The sequence below is a fragment of the Nicotiana tabacum genome, chromosome 14, assembly GCF_000715075.1.
Source record: "Nicotiana tabacum cultivar K326 chromosome 14, ASM71507v2, whole genome shotgun sequence".
Lineage (NCBI taxonomy): Eukaryota > Viridiplantae > Streptophyta > Magnoliopsida > Solanales > Solanaceae > Nicotiana > Nicotiana tabacum.
Genome location: NC_134093.1, coordinates 89,109,008 through 89,127,112, shown reverse-complemented (window position 1 = coordinate 89,127,112; position 18,105 = coordinate 89,109,008). Strand labels below are relative to the sequence as shown.

General features: G+C 37.1%; 1 protein-coding gene across 4 annotated transcripts; it reads right to left on the bottom strand.

Moving 5' to 3' along the window:
* Window positions 1–2,803: 2,803 nt before the first annotated feature.
* LOC107771673 (OVARIAN TUMOR DOMAIN-containing deubiquitinating enzyme 7) lies at window positions 2,804–15,807 on the bottom strand. Of its 4 annotated transcripts, XM_016591098.2 has the most exons (13): window positions 15,613–15,746; window positions 15,037–15,366; window positions 14,829–14,935; window positions 14,493–14,568; window positions 11,073–11,222; window positions 10,848–10,909; window positions 7,917–8,001; window positions 7,656–7,802; window positions 7,415–7,535; window positions 5,697–5,830; window positions 5,210–5,307; window positions 4,481–4,622; window positions 2,804–3,405 (listed from the first exon to the last, which is right to left on the bottom strand). In XM_016591098.2, the coding sequence occupies exons 4-12, from the start codon at window positions 14,511–14,513 to the stop codon at window positions 4,493–4,495; spliced, it is 948 nt and encodes a 315-aa protein (XP_016446584.2). In that variant the 5' UTR covers window positions 14,514–14,568; window positions 14,829–14,935; window positions 15,037–15,366; window positions 15,613–15,746; the 3' UTR covers window positions 2,804–3,405; window positions 4,481–4,492. The 4 variants fall into 4 exon arrangements, 3 of the variants coding, with proteins under 3 accessions (XP_016446584.2, XP_016446582.2, XP_016446583.2); XM_016591096.2 differs by lacking the exon at window positions 15,037–15,366 and having other exon boundaries at window positions 15,613–15,807; XM_016591097.2 differs by lacking the exon at window positions 15,037–15,366 and having other exon boundaries at window positions 5,697–5,821; window positions 15,613–15,807.
* Between the last annotated feature and the right edge of the window lie 2,298 nt (window positions 15,808–18,105).

Here is an 18,105-nt window from a genome sequence, read left to right as displayed (position 1 = left end):
GATTTTCTCGGGGATAGCAAGGTAGCTGCTTGGCGATCGCAGCCCCTGATCTTCTCCCTCATATCTTCCTTTAGTTATATTTAGCTATTCTCCAGACTATGTTAGTCTTGATATTGTCAGACAAATGGTAGTAGATGCTCATGACTAGTGACACCCCGATGTCGGGCTTTTCTTTTCCGCACTTTTATTTTGATTTGAATTCCTTTACGAAGGTTTTTATGTTAAATGGCATTGAAATTATCTTTAAAATAAAAATATCAGTTTGTTTTGGAAATGAGTCGGCTTGACTAGTTCCACGATAGGCGCCTTCACGACAGGGGTTAGTTTTGGTCGTGACATATGTATGGTCGAATCCTTTGGATATACATAATAAAATATAATAAAGAAACAAAAGAAAAATATAGACAACACAAAGCAATCATTTTTACTAGCTCCTCACGGTCCTTCATTTTATTATATTTCAAAAGTCCTCCCGTAGTTGGGTTTAGAGTTGCGATTTTCATGTAAATCAGTTCCCCATTCTATAGGGTATTTTTCTCTTATGTGTCATATACCAATGCCTCAATTCCTCCTCCACCACCACCACCACCACCACCACCACCACCACCCTCCCCCCCCCCCAAATTCCTTCCAGTCTTATGTTTAAAATTATTTTTATAAATTTTTCATCTAACTCTACCATATTTCTCTATTTCTTCATAAAATTTTCAAACTCTACTTCTCCTTCTCCGATGACTAGTAGCCGGGGCCACAGGTAGTCTACTAGTGCCACGGCCACCACCCCTTGTAGATTGGGTCTGACCAACTCCAACACTGCTAGGTGTAGGTGGTGTTTTATTTTTGATTTCTAATTTATTATCTTCTCTACCATAATCTTCTTGTAACTATTCATAATATATATTATTATCAGGTGATGTTTCAGAAACATGTGTAAAGTCATTTATATTACTATTAGAAGTTGAACTAGCACCTCTTTTCCTATTTTTTCGATTACCCCGGCTAGCAACCTTACTATAAACTCGTTTTGCAACATTAAATATATTGTGAGAATTTAACTAATAAAATTTAAAACTAATAAAATTAAATATGCAAATAAATATTATATAAGAGAAAGAGTTGCAACGAGTGCACCGAATTCTGCAATAAATTGAACGCTTGATGAGTTTTGAAAGTCTTGACATTGAATTTTGCAACTCAGTCGTTACCACAAATGAACTTGCTCTTTACTACTCCGACTCTTTTAAACTTCAATTCTTCAAAGTTAATTAATAGCAATTTAGGAGAGAAATGAGAGAATGACAATTCAGAAATGAGTGAAGAAATGAAAAAAACGGGGGTCTATTTATAATTTTTAAAAGGGTTAATTAGTAAATAACAACGGTGTTACTAATTTTTTTTTTTAAAAAGACCCAAAAGGGGGTGTTTCTGCAATTCTAGCCATTGAGCAAAAGAACTGAGGGGTGCCAACGGTTAATTACCTTTAAAAATAAAATAAAATATAGTCGTTGAATCGGTCCAGGTAACTGGTAACCCATTGACGTGACATTACCAGTCTGTACCGGTTCGGTTCACCGGTAAGAAAATTTCAACCGGCACAGACCTATTCCCTAGCCAGCTCACCCCTGTCTAGTCCTTTATACATCGAGTCGGTCCCGAATTCCAAAAACCAGCGAGAGGTTCCCCACTCTTCTTTGATCCGTCTTAGGACGAAGTGAAAGCCTCGACCCAAGCGGAAGTGCAATGTGTTTGGAACCGGGCCAGCCCGGCCGATAGCCACCTTTAAGCTAAACTACCAAGGGCATATCTTTGCTCAAACATAGCAGCAGAGGTTAAGCCAGAATTTGAAATTTATATTCTAATAGAAATATAGAGTTTAAGAAAAAGTTATTGATTTCGTTCGAACCCATATGTAATATTGTAGCTTCGTCCTTGCATAGCAAGCTATACTATGTTCCTGTTCCAATCATAAAAAAAATCAATATCGATAGTGTCCGATCAGATCGCACACATTTAAACCATTTTACCAAATACGTCTTACTTTCTAGAAGCGCAAGTCTCGCCAAAGATGAAGCATATAAAAAGAAACTATCTAAATATTTTGTCTCTGCTGAAATTTCCACGTTGTTAGACTGCTCAGTGAGCTTATTTGTCCCCTCAGATAGATTGGAGTCCTTAGTGCATCACTAGGTCAGGTAAAGTGAGAAATTGGAAGTACCATTCCAACCGTCAATTCTTATCAGAAAAGCAAGATGGTCTATGCTTCTGTTAGTTTATATTATACAATGTGCGTTACATGACTTAAATTGAGCACAAATATAAACGAAAGAAAAGATACGTTATCCAAATTACCACTGACCGAGTGCACTTTCTGTTTGTGTAGAAATTCTCAGTAACACCATCATTTCAATTAGCCCGTAAAACTATCAAAATCGAATGTGAATTTGATGCCTTCAAACCAACATTTGTAAGGTAAAAACACAAGACAAGAAACCTGTGGATACTAAATGAGCTTGTAACTTAATTAAACAAGGCTTTAAATGACACATTTGTTCGATGAAACAACAGGTGATAAGACAAAAGTTCCTTATTTTGAATACATGACTAATACGCGTCTGAAATATAGTTTAACAAAAATACACATAACAGTTTATAAAGCATTACACTATAAAAGAGCCAAGTACGGGTAATTTTTTAATAGAAAGCATGAAAGTGTAACCTACAAAACATAGTGTAAAAAACTTTTACCCCTTAAATGTATATAACTTAAATCTTAGAATTATTGGTGGATATCGGAAGATAAATTCTGTAGGAATAACTTCAACTAGACCAATGACTCGATGGAAACATTCCAAGTTTCGTATTTCACTGACGCAACAGCAGTGCATTAAAGCAAAACTTAACAAAGGATTAAAAAATGGACACCATTTAAAAAAGCTAATAATACCGCCAGTCTAAGAGGAAAAAACTGCCGTTAAGGCAACAACAAGCTTTCTATTGGCAACCAATTCAATTGCTCCCAATACTCACATATTTTATTTAGTTCAATATCTCGAGGAAATGCTGGATTTGCTGCGTAAGTCCACTGTTCTTCAAAATGATCCCGTTTGTTCCATTTCTCACTCCGCGCTCCAAACAACCAAAGGAACTAAGTCATTGAGATAGGACCAAAAACCACATATGTTGAAGTGTAAAATTGGACCCACGAATTGCACCATCCAAAACCAAGGTATTCCGAAAATGAATTGGACGTTCATTCCGCACAAATCAATAAGCAGCAGATTCAAATTCCTCCTGGATACTTTACCTCCACGTTCTCTCACTTTCAATGAATCAAGTCCTTAGTTCACAAAGTACTATAAGTAGCATCTGATGGACCTCCAAAGCGGAATGCAGAATAATCAGTACCTACGAAATAGAAAGTACAGTATTTTATGAGACCAAGCCTCCAGAAATCATTTTTTAGAGTCACTATAGGAAAGTTGTAACATCCTATCCACAAATTCAAAAGCAGAGGGGAAGATGGTTTGAGCATGGAAAACCTACGCGGTATATTTGTTCTTAAGCAGCCAATGAGTACAGGCCTGACACATCCATCATACGAACTCGGGTTACTAAATTTATCAATGGTTTCAATTGGATAAAAGAAATGAATATTAGCACTCATTTAATCAAAGCATTATTTCAACCAAAATACAGATGGATGCTATCAGTTCCGTCTGGCACCCGTGAGATGGGGTACTAATATATAGGGAAAGGAGGAATTAGTATCCCCCATAAGGACATGAAATGATACTTAAGCCCCTTACATGTAAAAGGATTAGCAAATCTTTCCCGTTTCTCTTCTCTGCTTTTCTTATTCCTTCAACTTGTCCCTGTTCACTCAAGCCTCGTCCCGACAAGCAGTCATCAATCTCTTCTTATTATCTCTCTATCTCCCTTTCCATTCACCCAGCAATTATCATCTCCTCCACCATACCTGCTTCCCTCCCTTGTCATGCATCGGTGTGCCTCCTTCAACATTCTTTCCCCCCTCCCCCTATTTACTCTAGCTGTCCTCGCTTTCCTTTCTTTTCTGACTTCCCTCCATGGTAGAAATATCCTTCCCAACTCTTGATCCGGTTTCCCTCTCCTCCCTCCCATTAGATATAGAGGAGCTCCCAGTACCCATGGATAACACCAGGATCTGCTTTGAGTCCTCTTTTCTGTTCATAGTTATGCATGAATTAACCAACAGTATACAAGATGGGGTTTCATGATCCAAGCTATTTGCAAATAATGTTGTGCTAATTGATAAAACAAGCTAGGGAATCAACAAAAGATTTGAGCTATCAGGATAACAAGTTAGACAACACTGGCAAATCTAATGTTGCCTCAACTTTTGAGGTTACATACCGACCAATATACTGATCAGTGGCCATAAAGATGAAAAGAATGACGAAATAGTAGAGCATGGACAGAACCAATTATAGCAAGAAAATACCTCAAAAACTGATTATATACAAAGCGCGCCCAAGTCAGGTGGCCTTGCATCAGATTGTTTTGAACTCGTAACATTGGTAGGTGGAACTTTCTTGCCTTGCTTTTTGTCTCTTCGACCTTTGCCATAATCAATTGTTCGGTTGCTGAAAAAAATATCCATTGCATGTGAAAGCAAAGAGAATTGGAAATCCAAGTGCCCAGAACATCAAGTCATTTAGGAAACAGAGGAGGCTGAATTAAAAGTTAAATGAACATGACGATTTTGTCTTCAAACTCGGCATATAGGGATTTTGTTTATTCAATTCAAAACAAAATGGGAGGAAAGATAGGTACTTCGTGTTTTCTTAGCTTTACCACTACATTATCATACTTGTGCTGTCAAACTTCATAACTTGGAGAGCCCACAAAATCCAATATAGCAGCCTCTATGTATCAACGAACTTAGAAAGCAAAAAGTTTTCAAGATTTTCAAATAGAAAGCTCTCTAAGATTCTTTTTTTTTTTAGACTTTATTGCAAATACAACATAGTGCAAACATATAATAGTAGAAGCAGATAAGCATATGCAGAACAAGCAGAACTACAGTAGCATCGCACAAGTTACAACAAGCTAATGGCATTAAGCTGTATACAATTTTACCGCAAAAATGAATTAACAAACTAAACTTCAACAAGGTTTCAACAAATACACAGGAATAACCAAAAAGACAGGTGATCTTCGACAACCATACACTGCATAGCTAGTGGGACGTTTCCCAGCAACTGATCCACAGCAAGACTTATATTTCTTCTTTGAACCACAGGGACAGGCCTTATTTCTTGGAATTTTCTACATCATCAAAAGAAGACGAAGTTTTGATGGTCTCGGTAACTAAATCCCAGTTTCCAATTAGACATGAACATAAGAACAAAACTAATACTCCCTCTGTTTCAATTTATATGTTTTAGTTTGACTGGGCACGGAGTTTAAGAAAAATAAGGAAGACTTTCAAATCGTGTGGTCTTAAACTAAAGATGTGCGTAATGTGCCGAGATTCCCTTAAATCTTGGGGTCTTAAATATGCCATGTGGAATATTGGAGTTAAATAGTTACTACTTACTAAATATAGAAAGATACATTCTTTTTGAAACATATTACAAAGGAAAGTAAGACACATAAATTGAAATGGAGGGAGTATATATTTTTAGAAAGATACAACAAGATTCATGCTGTTTTACCTTTTCATCTTCCTGGGTGGTATTTCTATCAGAAGCTCCTTTGACACTACAGTCAGTAGAACCTTTTTCACAAGGTGGGTCTTCAGATTTAAAATCGCGTTCATCGCAGGATTTATCATGCTGTCCTGGAGACCCTAAAAAGAATGAAAAGTATAAGAAGACGAGGTGCTGGCAACAAAATCATAAACATAACTATACCAGTTTATCCCGTCTATGATAGATGCAATAGACAGGTATCTCATGTGTACGTTTGTGGAATATATCTTGCCTATCAATTAATGGGGACAACAAAACATGTGTTACCACTGTCTCTAGCTCTGTGACAAAATCCTGGTAGCATTAAGTAGATTTCATAACGTTAAGGTGTTTCTTCCCAACCTAGCAAGCCCTAAATATTCCTGGAGTCCCTGGTGAATGGCAAGGGGACACCTTTAGAGAACCAGAGCTAAGAATACATATTCCAGCTCAGTGATCACCAAAGCATGAGAAGGATGGGTTCCCCAGTGTGAGAACCATTATCAAAGAGAATGCAGAAAAAGTATCCGCCTGACGACAGAGTTATGACAATAGTGAAAAGTAGATATAAAACCATGCTTCATCGTCATATCTATAGCCCAAGCTATCAAAAATGTACTGTCACCTAAAAGGGGCTATTGTGCATATGATGGCACATCAAATATTACCGTGTATAGGAGCAAAAGCTTTCTACCTAAATCCCACAGCTCTTGGTACCTCAGATGGGCACATCTAGCTTACCTCTCATGCAGGCATTTGCAAACGGATTTCTCAAAGCAGTAGGAAGAGGTTGAACAGAGATCCAAAGAAATATCCCACAAAAGAACCACCCAACCCCCTCCGCCCAGAAAATAAAAGGGAAGGGAAGGAGAGAAAGAGAGAGGAAACTTGCTTTGGCTTTTTCAATAAGGTCAAGAAGGTCGACTAGCAAAGCATGGAGTAAAATGAATGGTTCTCTAACTTCTATAAAGTGAAATTCTGACTACATGTTACATAGTACTTAATCTGTCCCCTTTTGTTTGAACTAGTTACTATTTTAAGAGCCAAACAGGTTCCTCCTTGACCAAATTTTTTAAAATTTGTTTCAATTATTTCTAGTCCAGAAATTAAGTTTGATTTTTCTCACATAGCTAAAAAATCAGTAGTTTTAAACTAGGTTAGTTAATTTGGATAAGATGACCAGGCGTCAAAGCTCAAAACCAATGGAAGTAGGGAAAAGGGGAAAAGGAAAAATGTGTCACCAAAGATGTTTCACGGTAAATCCTGGGCAACCCACTACCATATGGACAGAAGTCCGTGTTTTTTCAATAATATTCATTAAAACAACAACAACAACAACAACTACCCAGTGGAATTCCAACAAGTGGGGTCTGGGGACCTTACCCCTACCATGGGAAGGTAGAGAGGTTGTTTCCGATAGACCCTCAGCTCAAGAAAGATAATAAGAAACAGTAGAAACAAGCAATATCAACAAAGAGGGCCAAATAATATTCATTAAAATTTGAATATTTACATATGCAAAGGTTGACACGAGTATATAAGTCGTGTTGAATAACAAGCCTTCCAGTTTCTAGTTTTTATTTGTCAAAAACTCATGTTTTTGGGAGTCTGATGATTACAAAACCAGAATTTACCATGACTCTAATTTCAGAGAAAGGCAATAGGCAGAATCACTTTAAAAGCAAGACTGAAGTGATCATTACCTTGTGAACTGCTTGCCAGACAAGAAATGTTATCATTTGCATTTAACTGGTCCTCGGACCCTTGCTCTGCGATTAGATACTCAATTGCAGCATCAACATCACCACCAACTTGTTGTAAAACCTAGAGAAGAGCAGATAAAAAAAGAAGTAGATATCAAGTACAGAGACATGTAGGTTTCTTTTAACACTCAGACAAATTGCACATCATTGTAGACCAAGGAAACAGATATCGGCAAATGACCTGTTCCACTTTTACTATGTCATCACACCCACTTCCAGCCATAACCACTTTGACTGATCGTACTTGAACAACATTCCCAGAAGTGTCTCTCTTAGACTTGGAAGCAGCTATAGCTTCATGAGATTTTGCTGAAAGATCAGCATCAGCCTTTTAAATAACTGAAGGTTATTAGAATTCTTGCAAGAAATCCTAATTCGTTGTTACAGAAGGGACATTGCTAATCCTATCATAATAAAAACTAAAAAATGAAGTGCTATAAACCTTGATAATAATCGGACTAGCAGGTCCAATGCAAGAATCTTCCTTCAGCCGAACGCTATTGTAATGCTCTCCGTCATGATAAGAACTGACAGTAAATAAGCAAGTCAGGCAGCTAACATGTATAAAATGCAAGAAGGGGTAAGAAGTAATGATGAAGGGGCTAAGAAGTAGAGAAAGAAATGCCAAAGGCTGTTCCATTTTAACCCAAATAAGTGGCACTTGCTTCAGTAGAGACAATAATCTCAGAGGGTTCAAGAGGCACACCACTATAATCATTAGTTCCTTCTGATAATCAATTCTTTATTAAGAAAGACGAGGTGGAGGTTAACCTCTACATGATTTGGAACTGTTCTTTGTTATTTAATGAAAATGGACCAAAACAGTCGGTCAATCACAGTACAGCAAAAAGCTAGAGACAGCAGACTCTCCACAATGGAGAAAGAAAGACACGTGACAGTTGAGAAGGAGGGGGGAGGGGAAGGTCTAAGCTGCTTATAAAACTTGATTGTCAGCTATTTCACAAGACTGCGTCTATCCATAAAAGATTTACATTTTGCCTTGGAAGAAGAGAAACGAAGTGGTACACTGAATATAACCTTAAATCTCTCAAACAACCAAAGAGATAGAAAGTTGTGAAGTTTACAACTACTAGAAAAGCAAAGCAAAATATAACAGATTAAAAAAGGGAAAAAAATAGTATTTAAAATGAGTTTCTTGTGTTTTCTCCAATCCCCTTCCTATAAAACAACATCTGTAGGCATGCACAAGAAAAAAAAGGGAGAGAGGGAGATGTCCATGCAGCAGGACCAAGTATTTAGAAAAATTACATCACTTGTCATGAACTTATTGAGAATACTGCAACAACAACAAACCCAGTAAATTCCCACAAGTGAGATCTGGAGAGAGTAAGATGGACGCAGCCTTATCCCTTCCCTGGAGGGGCAAATAGGTTGTTTCGAATAGACCCTCGGCTAAAGAAAAGATGAAAAGAAGTAATGGCAACAAGTAGTAACAACAACAAGATAAAAGAAGACCGAAGCCAAGGTAGCAACTAAAACGTAGGTAATAATAGCAATCTAAGAATAAAATGATATCAAACTAACATTAATGCTAACGAACAGAGGAAGACAAAGGGAAACGATCGACTACCTACTAACCTTCCATCCTAATACTCAACCTCCACACCCTCCTATCAAGGGTCATATTCTCAGTAAGCTCCCTGCGCAATGTCCCGGTCTAATCACCTCTCCCCAAGACTTTTTAGGCCTACCTCTACCCTCCTCATACCCACCAAGGCTAACCTCTCACACCTCCTAACTGGGGCTTTTGTGCTTCTCCTCTTAACATGCCTGACCCATCTCAACCTCGCCTCCCGCATCTTATCTTCCGCAGGGGCCACTCCCACATTATCCCGAATAACTTCATTCCTAATCTTTAGTTAACCTGGTATGCCCGCACATCCATCTCAACATTCTCATTTCAGCTACTTTCATCTTCTAGACATGAGAGTTCTTGACCGGCCAACACTCTGCCCCATACAACATAGTCGATCTAACTACTGCTTTGTATAACTTACCATTAAGTATCAGTGGCACATTCTTATCACACAAGACACTGGAATCGAGCCTCCACTTCATCCACCCTACTCCAATACGGTGTTTGACATCCTCATCAATCTCCCCATCACCTTGTATTATTGACCCAAGGTACTTGAAACTTCCTCTACTTGGGATGCCTTGCGTCTCAAACTTCCTCACCTTATTCAGAACACTAGTATCAACTAAAAGAAAATGATCTACATACACCTCCAAGCTTCAGCTTTTACTAGGAGGAAAGGAGAATTTGCCTTCCACAACCCCCCCTCCCCCTCAAAACCCAAAGAAGACTTTGAAGTGAAGAAATAGACAGCAAGCATAAGGACAACTAGGAGAGTCATGATGGAGGAACAAGGTTACAAACATTCAACTAGGTCTGTGAAAGAAAAGAAGCTTCAAAGAAGATGTCGAGCATTGGGACATGTCATAGATATTACAATACCGAACTTTCTCATCCTCCTCCTGAATTACTGCCATGACGCTCTTTTATTCTATATGAATGACGTTAGCAAATACAATATTAGACTGGTCCAAGAGAATGTAAACTATAAGTAAAAACAAAACAACTTTTAACTTCAATAAGGTACGAGACTGTCTATTACGCATCTAGTTCCTCTGTCTCCTCCAACAACTAATATACTAAAACTAATCTCCCATAAGACTATTCTCATATTGCAACGCAAATGCAACATGTTGTCAAAGGCGAAAAGCTTTAAAAAGCGGTTCAGGTCTACCAGGGCTTTAAGTGTAAAGCGCAGTTAAAATGTGGGCTTTAGCAAAAAAAGGCGCAATGAAGAGAAACAATAAAAATATATCTGTAATGCAAGAAAAAAGTAACAAAACCATTCATAATTTTTCCGTAACAACTAACATCTCTTTGCCAATTATATTTGTGTTTAATATTGTTGGATTCAAGATAGAATGTATGGGCAATAAGGCACACGCCTTAGTACCTTGCCTACATATAAACGTAGCTTAAGCCAGGGAAGTGCCGTCCCTGAGCTTTTTTGAGCTTCAGGGCTTAAGCATGAGCCTTTGACAACACTGATGGTAAACCTGCTAAATGCCAATTATAACTGCCCTAAATAAATATATTAATGAAAATGACTCGTATCAGTCCTCCAACAACCTAACCCAGCTAAGAAACGTTCCTGTTAAACAACTAAAGAAAAACATGCCGGAGGGGCTCTACTTTACTCCTATTGACTCAAACTATAGCAAGTTTTGACTAACATGATAATGAAATATTGTATGACATTAAGAAGAATAACAATATCTGGACAAATAAACACATAAGCAAGTGAAAGATGAAATCTCATATTCTTTCAACACTTACAGATGAAGCATCCGAGATTCACGGTTGTCAAAATTCTGTATGTACCAGCGAGGTGACATATGCTGTACCACATTGAACGTAAAAAATAGTCAATCTAAAATCCCTTGAACATCAGGTCAGAGCACTATGAAGTGAGCAACTTTGATGTTTAAAGATCTAGCGGTTCTAAAGAATCAAGAACTGCTTAGAAGTATCAGAGGGATTAAGTGGGGGGAGAAGACGTACATGGTGAATGCATATATTAGTATGAGTAACAAGAGAAGCTGCTTGTAATTCCATATGTCCAGCCCAAGTGCCATCCTTCTCCATGGACTCACAATATTCATCAAATGGTACTTCATCTTCAATAAAAGGCTCAAATGTATCACGGTTATTCTGTTAAATATAGCTCCACTATTAGTACCTTAAAAATCTGTTTCGGTGTTCTAAGTACTAGAGAACATGATGTAACAGCAGAACTACAACAACAACAACAACCCAGTAGAATCCCACTAATGGGGTTTGGGGAGGGTAGTGTGTACGCAGACCTTACCCTTACCCCAAAGGAGTAGAGAGGTTGTTACCGAAAGACCCTCGGCTCAAGAAAACAAAAGGACAAAACGACAAGAGGAGACAACATTAGTATCACCACAACAATCATAGAAAAAATAGGAACACCATGAAATGCAGAAGAAAGATGCAAAGCAAAAACGATAGCTAGTAAATAGGACAAGCACTGAAAAGCGAAGTAGTAAAACACAACATTGTCACTAGCTACCCTAGACAAAAAAACCTACGTGGCCAGTCCTACAATGGTACGAAGTAAGTCAAGACTCAACTACATCCTAACCTACAACTCTAATACTCGACCTCCACATCTTCCTATCAAGTGTCATGTCCTCGGAAATCTGGAGCCTCGTCATATCCTGTCTGATCACCTCTCCCCAATACTTCTTGGGTTGCCCTCTACCTCTTCTCGTGCCCTCCACTACCAGCTGCTCACACCTCCGTACCGGAGCATCTGGGCTTCTCCTTTGAACATGTCCAAACCATCTAAGCCTCGCTTCCCGCATCTTGTCATCAATGGGAGCCACGTGCACCTTCTCCCGAATAACATCATTCCTAATCTTATCTATCCTAGTGTGCCCGCACATCCACCCCAACATCCTCATTTCTGCTACTTTCATCTTCTGGATATGTGAGTTCTTAACGGGCCAACACTCAGCCCCATACAACATGGCTGGTCTAACCACCGCTTTATAGAACTTACCTTTGAGTATTGGTGGCACTCTCTTGTCATACAGGACTCCATATGCTAACCTCCACTTCATCCATCCTACCCCAATACGGTGTGTGACATCCTCGTCGATCTCCCCTCCCCCCTGGATAACCGAACCAAGGTACTTGAAGCTGCCTCTACTCGGGATGACCTGTGATTCAAGCCTCACATCCACGCCCACTTCCCCTGGCTCAGCGCTGAATTTACACTCTAGGTATTCCGTCTTCGTCCTGCTCAACTTGAAACCCTTAGACTCAAGAGCCTGTCTCCAAACCTCTAGCCTCTCGTTAACACCGGCTTGCGACTCATCAATCAGAACTATGTCATCGGCAAATAGCATGCACCATGGCACCTCCCCTTGAATATGGTGTGTTAACGCGTCGATCACGAGGGCGAATAAGAACGGACTGAGCGCAGAACCTTGGTGTAACCCCATTACAACCGGAAACTGCTCAGAGTCGCCTCCTACTGTCCTAACCCGAGTCTTAGCCCCATCATACATGTCCTTAATCGCCATAATGTAGGGAACCGATACACCTTTTGCCTCCAGGCATCTCCAGGGAACTTCTCTAGGAATCTTGGAGGTAACAGCAGAACTAGGATATACAAAAACTAAAGAGAAAAGTAATGCCTTGGAGGTTGCAGTAAAGGTTATTAGCAATTTTTGCTATACATTTCTAAATCAAAAGAGCTTGTTGGAAACAAGTAATATCTTCATATACGAGAGCATTTGGCTAACATCATAACTATCAGAACAATTATTTGTTCAAAAAGTCGTTATCTGCCCAGACGTGGCTAGATAAACGGACCAAAAAAGAACACTTGATACCAAATGTCCTAAAAAAATCAATAGATAAATAATTTTGCAGTCTAAGTTGAAACTGAAGAAAACACTCCAATAGTAATTAGAACATAGCATATAGTCATAGGATTCCAACACTCCTCTCCCCGGCCCACCCTGCAATATTTCTATCCTATGACTAATGTGCAGACATATTGGACTGTGAGCAGAGATTCCAACGCTCCTCTCCCCGACCACCCTTCACATTAGTCATAGGATAGAACCATATGACAAAAGTAGTACATAGTACATATGTCACAAGCATGGCTCAGTCCTTCCCGCCTTCATGCCAGAGTATAATATAGATAATATTGACAGTGTCAGCAGCTTTGCTGACAAATTATTAGGAATAAGCTCAGAGAAGAGAGCAAATGTAGACACTTTCTTTTCTTTCTTTCTTTATTATAACCAAGAAATCCCTGAGGCCAGCTGGTGCATGATTCTAAACTCAATGGATAACGGGTCTGACCCCTCTACCCTTCTCCACTTAAATGCCAGGCTTTGTTGTCTGCGTAGGATTCTAACTCGTGATGTCCGTCTAACCCACACTTTACCCGTTATGCTTTTACCACTAGGCCAAAACCCTAAGGGGAAAATAAAGGCAGACACTTGAGAGAGGAAAAAAAAAGAAAAGGAAAATTAAAAATAACAGTTGTAGAAGAAACTTAAGTTTCTAAGCTACTTCTTCTTGCCTTGCCAAAATGACGTTACTTCTCAGTAGAACTGTAATTGACCCCATCCCAGTAAGAGTCTCAACTAAGTTAGACATTACATCCTTATATAAACTTTTCACAAAATCCATCTATCAATACCAATCATTTGTGCCTTAATACCAAACTAATTGGGATTAATTATATGAATCCTCTTAGTGAAGTTTGATTGTTTTAATTAAGGTTTTCTCAACTATTAATAAGCTTAAAAATCCTACCACTTGTAAACAACACCTTAAGCTATATAGTTTGGATACGAATACTGATTACGGAGCTCATTTCAAATACAGTTACCATCAAAAGATGCGAACTTTGAGAATAAAGCCAGATTGTGTTCTTTCTTGTATTACTATTTTTTTTTAACCTAAATCAACTTCCTCTTCGAAATCTCGAAACAAGACAACTTCAATTTTGCTCCTCCCCCTTGCCCTCTTCCTTCGGAATCTCATATGAAACCCTGGCTGGTAGCTGTGAAATTTCATGATTCCAGATCCCTAATTCATTCCGAGTTTCAGACCTTCTAATTCCTCCTACTTCCTATCCCAAGCATCGTAGGCTTTATTATTCGTTGTAATTTTCAGGTTTTGCTAATTACGCGGTAACCCCTCTATTTCAAAATTTAATTTTAACCTCAATATCCCTTTTATCCCTATTTTTTTAATACAACAGGATATTCATAACCAAACTACAAACAACACCAACATGATAGCTACCAAATATTGTTCCTAGGTGTATCCTGAGCGTATCTTGCATTGAATGACAAGATTGCACGGAGATAATTCCACGTCACCTGATAGCGTACTGAAGGAAAATCATTCATCTGAAGAAACACGTACCCTGATAAACTTTACAACCATATCCCGATATTTCTCATGCTCCTCCTCATTGCCTTCCAATTGATCAGCTAATCCCCTGCGTAAATACAATGATTGCTTAACCTTTATTCAGAAGCTCAAGTAAGCACTCTTTACTATTACATGTGGCATGGAAACCTCAAGAACTTGCTAAGTATAAAAATACATTGCTTAGATATACAACCTCAATATAGATTAAGGTCGCATCTTATGCATTTCTAAACCAATGATGAACATGCATCGAGTTTACATACGCATTCACGCGGATTCTGATACAGACCAACATGTAGAAAAGGGTTAATCTTACTAAGTACAAACCTGAAGAAACAATTTCCATCTGCCGTCACTTGAATAATTTTTAAGCCCAATGCATCAAGCTGAGCTCGAAATTCAGAAATATCAGCCTGCTTCCCATGTTTTTTAGCCTGTTGCATATGCATGATTCAGCTCAAAGACAGTAACAAAGACAAAGAAAGCACATAGCCTCAGTACATTATTAACCAGCACACTCAATTTCCATACTTACACCATCTGAAGTAGAATCTTTTTGTTTGGTGTATGACAACAAAGATTGCGAAGCTACATATAAGGTGTGAATACTGAGGCCTTTTGGGGAAAACTGTGTAGGCTTGGTCCAAAGCGGACAGAATCACACAATGTTAGCTCAACACTTTTTTATGGCAATTTGCTACCTCCCACCAACACACGTACCAGGTACTCTGCCCACCTAAACTTAGGCAAATGAAAGAAACCACTTGATGCTTTTGCCTCTACTAGTATTTGAACCTGAAACCTCACCGTTCTCCTCCCAGGGTAGGCCACACCCTTGGATCACTGTGAGCTAAAATCTCTTAGCCTAAGGTGGCATGAAAAAAAATATAGAAATTAATCAAATGTGTTTAAATCCCAAACTAATTGAAATCCCTTATATGAATCATCTGTACAATTCATCATAATTAGACTGTTTTTTATCTGGTATTTACATGTGGTAAGTGGTATAACCCATATCTTTTAGACCTACTATGATTTCACCAATAAATTTGATTAACAAAGAGCGAAAACAGTAGAGATAAGGAGTTTAAATTATTTTGAAGGAACGTACATGGGATTGTTTGTTGGGTTTGGCCTTTTGATGCTTTGCCTTGGCCATCTCTTCTATTTAAATCAAATTCGCTTCCTCGATTGGTTATTTCTCAACTTCAAAAAATAAATCAGTTAGTCCGCCAACGATTCGTGGCCTGAAATAGAGGGTTTGTCGCGGTCTATCTATTTATGGTTTTCCCGATCCCGAGTCCTTGTTTGGATGGTTGTTAAACGTAGTTTTATAATATATGGTGTTGTATTGTACTATATTATTTAATGAATATAATATTTAGATATAGTGTATCGTTTATTATCGTTTTATGATGTCACACGCCAATAATATGAAAAATAAACTTGCAATATTATCAACAAAAAAAATAGGATACAGAGTAGAATTATTGTATAAAAAAATAGGGTAAAAAATAAAATATGAATATTTAATAATAAAAAAGGGTAAGATGAGGGAAAAGCAATGTAACGACGCCACCACACCAAATTCATCGTTTCATAAATTGGTACTTTTCATAGTTACGTAACAACAGATTTAACGATACGATATAATAAATTTAAGTAACAATTAAAACAAACATTGTATTTAAAGTAACGATACAATACAATTGGTAACAACCATCCAAATGTATCCCTTACTTGTGTTTTAATTATGTTTTAGTACTTATGTTTTTATCTTTATCAATGAAATAATATAATTAAGTTTTAAATTCTCAATATTTGCTAGGGCACGCCTAACATAGAATAATATTTGTAATAATTGCTCATTTTCTTTAGTGTTTAGAGAAAAAATAAAGATTTTTTCCCATATGCAACTCACTTGTTTCAAGTGTATTCATGAAATAAATAAAAATATACAACAACAACAACAAATCCAGTAGACTAAAATATAATTAAAACTTAAAATTACATAAACCTCTCTCTCTCTCTCTCTCTATATATATATATATATATATATATATATATATATATATATATATATATATATATATATATATATATATATATATATATATATATATATATATATATATATATATATATATATATATATATATATATATATATATATACCCTTAACGAAATGTCGTTCGCCTTTTTTACCCTTTAAAAAATGGAGTTCACACTAGACAAAATAGTAATTTAAATATTTTTCTAATATATAGAACTTTCAAATCAATTAAAATACTACTATTTATTAAATCTTTCCTTGTTTGAAGTATGTAGGACTCATAACTAAAACTTTGGTTATGAAATCTTTCCTTTTATAATTAGTAGAAAGTTTAATATTTAGGATTTCAAACTAAATATTATGTGGGAGAACTAGGAGTATGTTCTCTTTTCCTTCTATTTTCTTACGGCAATTTCCCTTTCAAATATGTTTAGGAATTCATTCTTTTATAGGTAATAACTTAGAATTTTAAGGGATAGTGAGAGGTTTATACTTAATAAATTTATTTATTATTAAATATAGTTTTTAAATATTAAGAAAAGTATTGTTTGAAAACGAAAGGAGTTTAAAAAAAATTATCTATATTTTCTCTATTATTATAAAATAAAAATCCCCAATGCAAAAAAATAAATAAATAATTATTTTTAATGGTAAGAATAAATAATCCACTCTTTGAATTAATTAATTAGCAAAATAATCCAATTTAATTCTTTTTCAAAATCTCGTGTTAGTAATAATTTTTCAAAATACAATTTAACAAAATTAATAATAATTTCGTAATATATTCCCAAACTTCTCATAAATCAGAATATGGCATAACAGACTTTTATTGCACAAGATTTATTTATTTGGTGAACTAGCTAGATTGAATCAACATTCATTATTAAGAGCTAATATTTTTTAATTTTTGTCCAATAACTCAAATATATTATTCAATAATAGTCACGTTATTTTTAAAAATTATACTCAATGAAATAGGATACACGCGCAAAGCGCGTACCTTAAAACTAGTTATATTAAAAGCACGAGGACCCTTAGTGAAATGTCGTTGTCACATCCCCAAAACCGAGGAGCGCGACCGACGTTCAACCGAGTGAACCTGACAGAGCAAGCCTGTTTAGATTTTATTCTACCAAAACTCATCCATGAATAGAGATAATACATATTATCATTAATTAGACAAAAATGTGTTCATGTCTATAATACCAATTCATCTCCAATAGTTTCATTATTTTTAAAGTCTCAAATGGACAAGTAATACATCCACAATATAACATAGTTTGTCTTTCCCCAGCACCAATATACAACCCACACTATGTCTTTGGAGCCTCTATAGATAAAGAAGAGTACAATGATAATGCCGGCAACAAGGCCCCAGCTATACCTCAAACCGAATACACAAAGTGCAAAAGATACATGACCCGGGATGAAGTGAGGCTTACCAAGTCAGCTGGGAAGAAGGTGTACTGCTATCACTGATCAATATCTCCTGCTGTGGAACCACCTGCATCCATTGAAAGATGCAGCGCCCCCGGCAAAAGGGACGTTAGT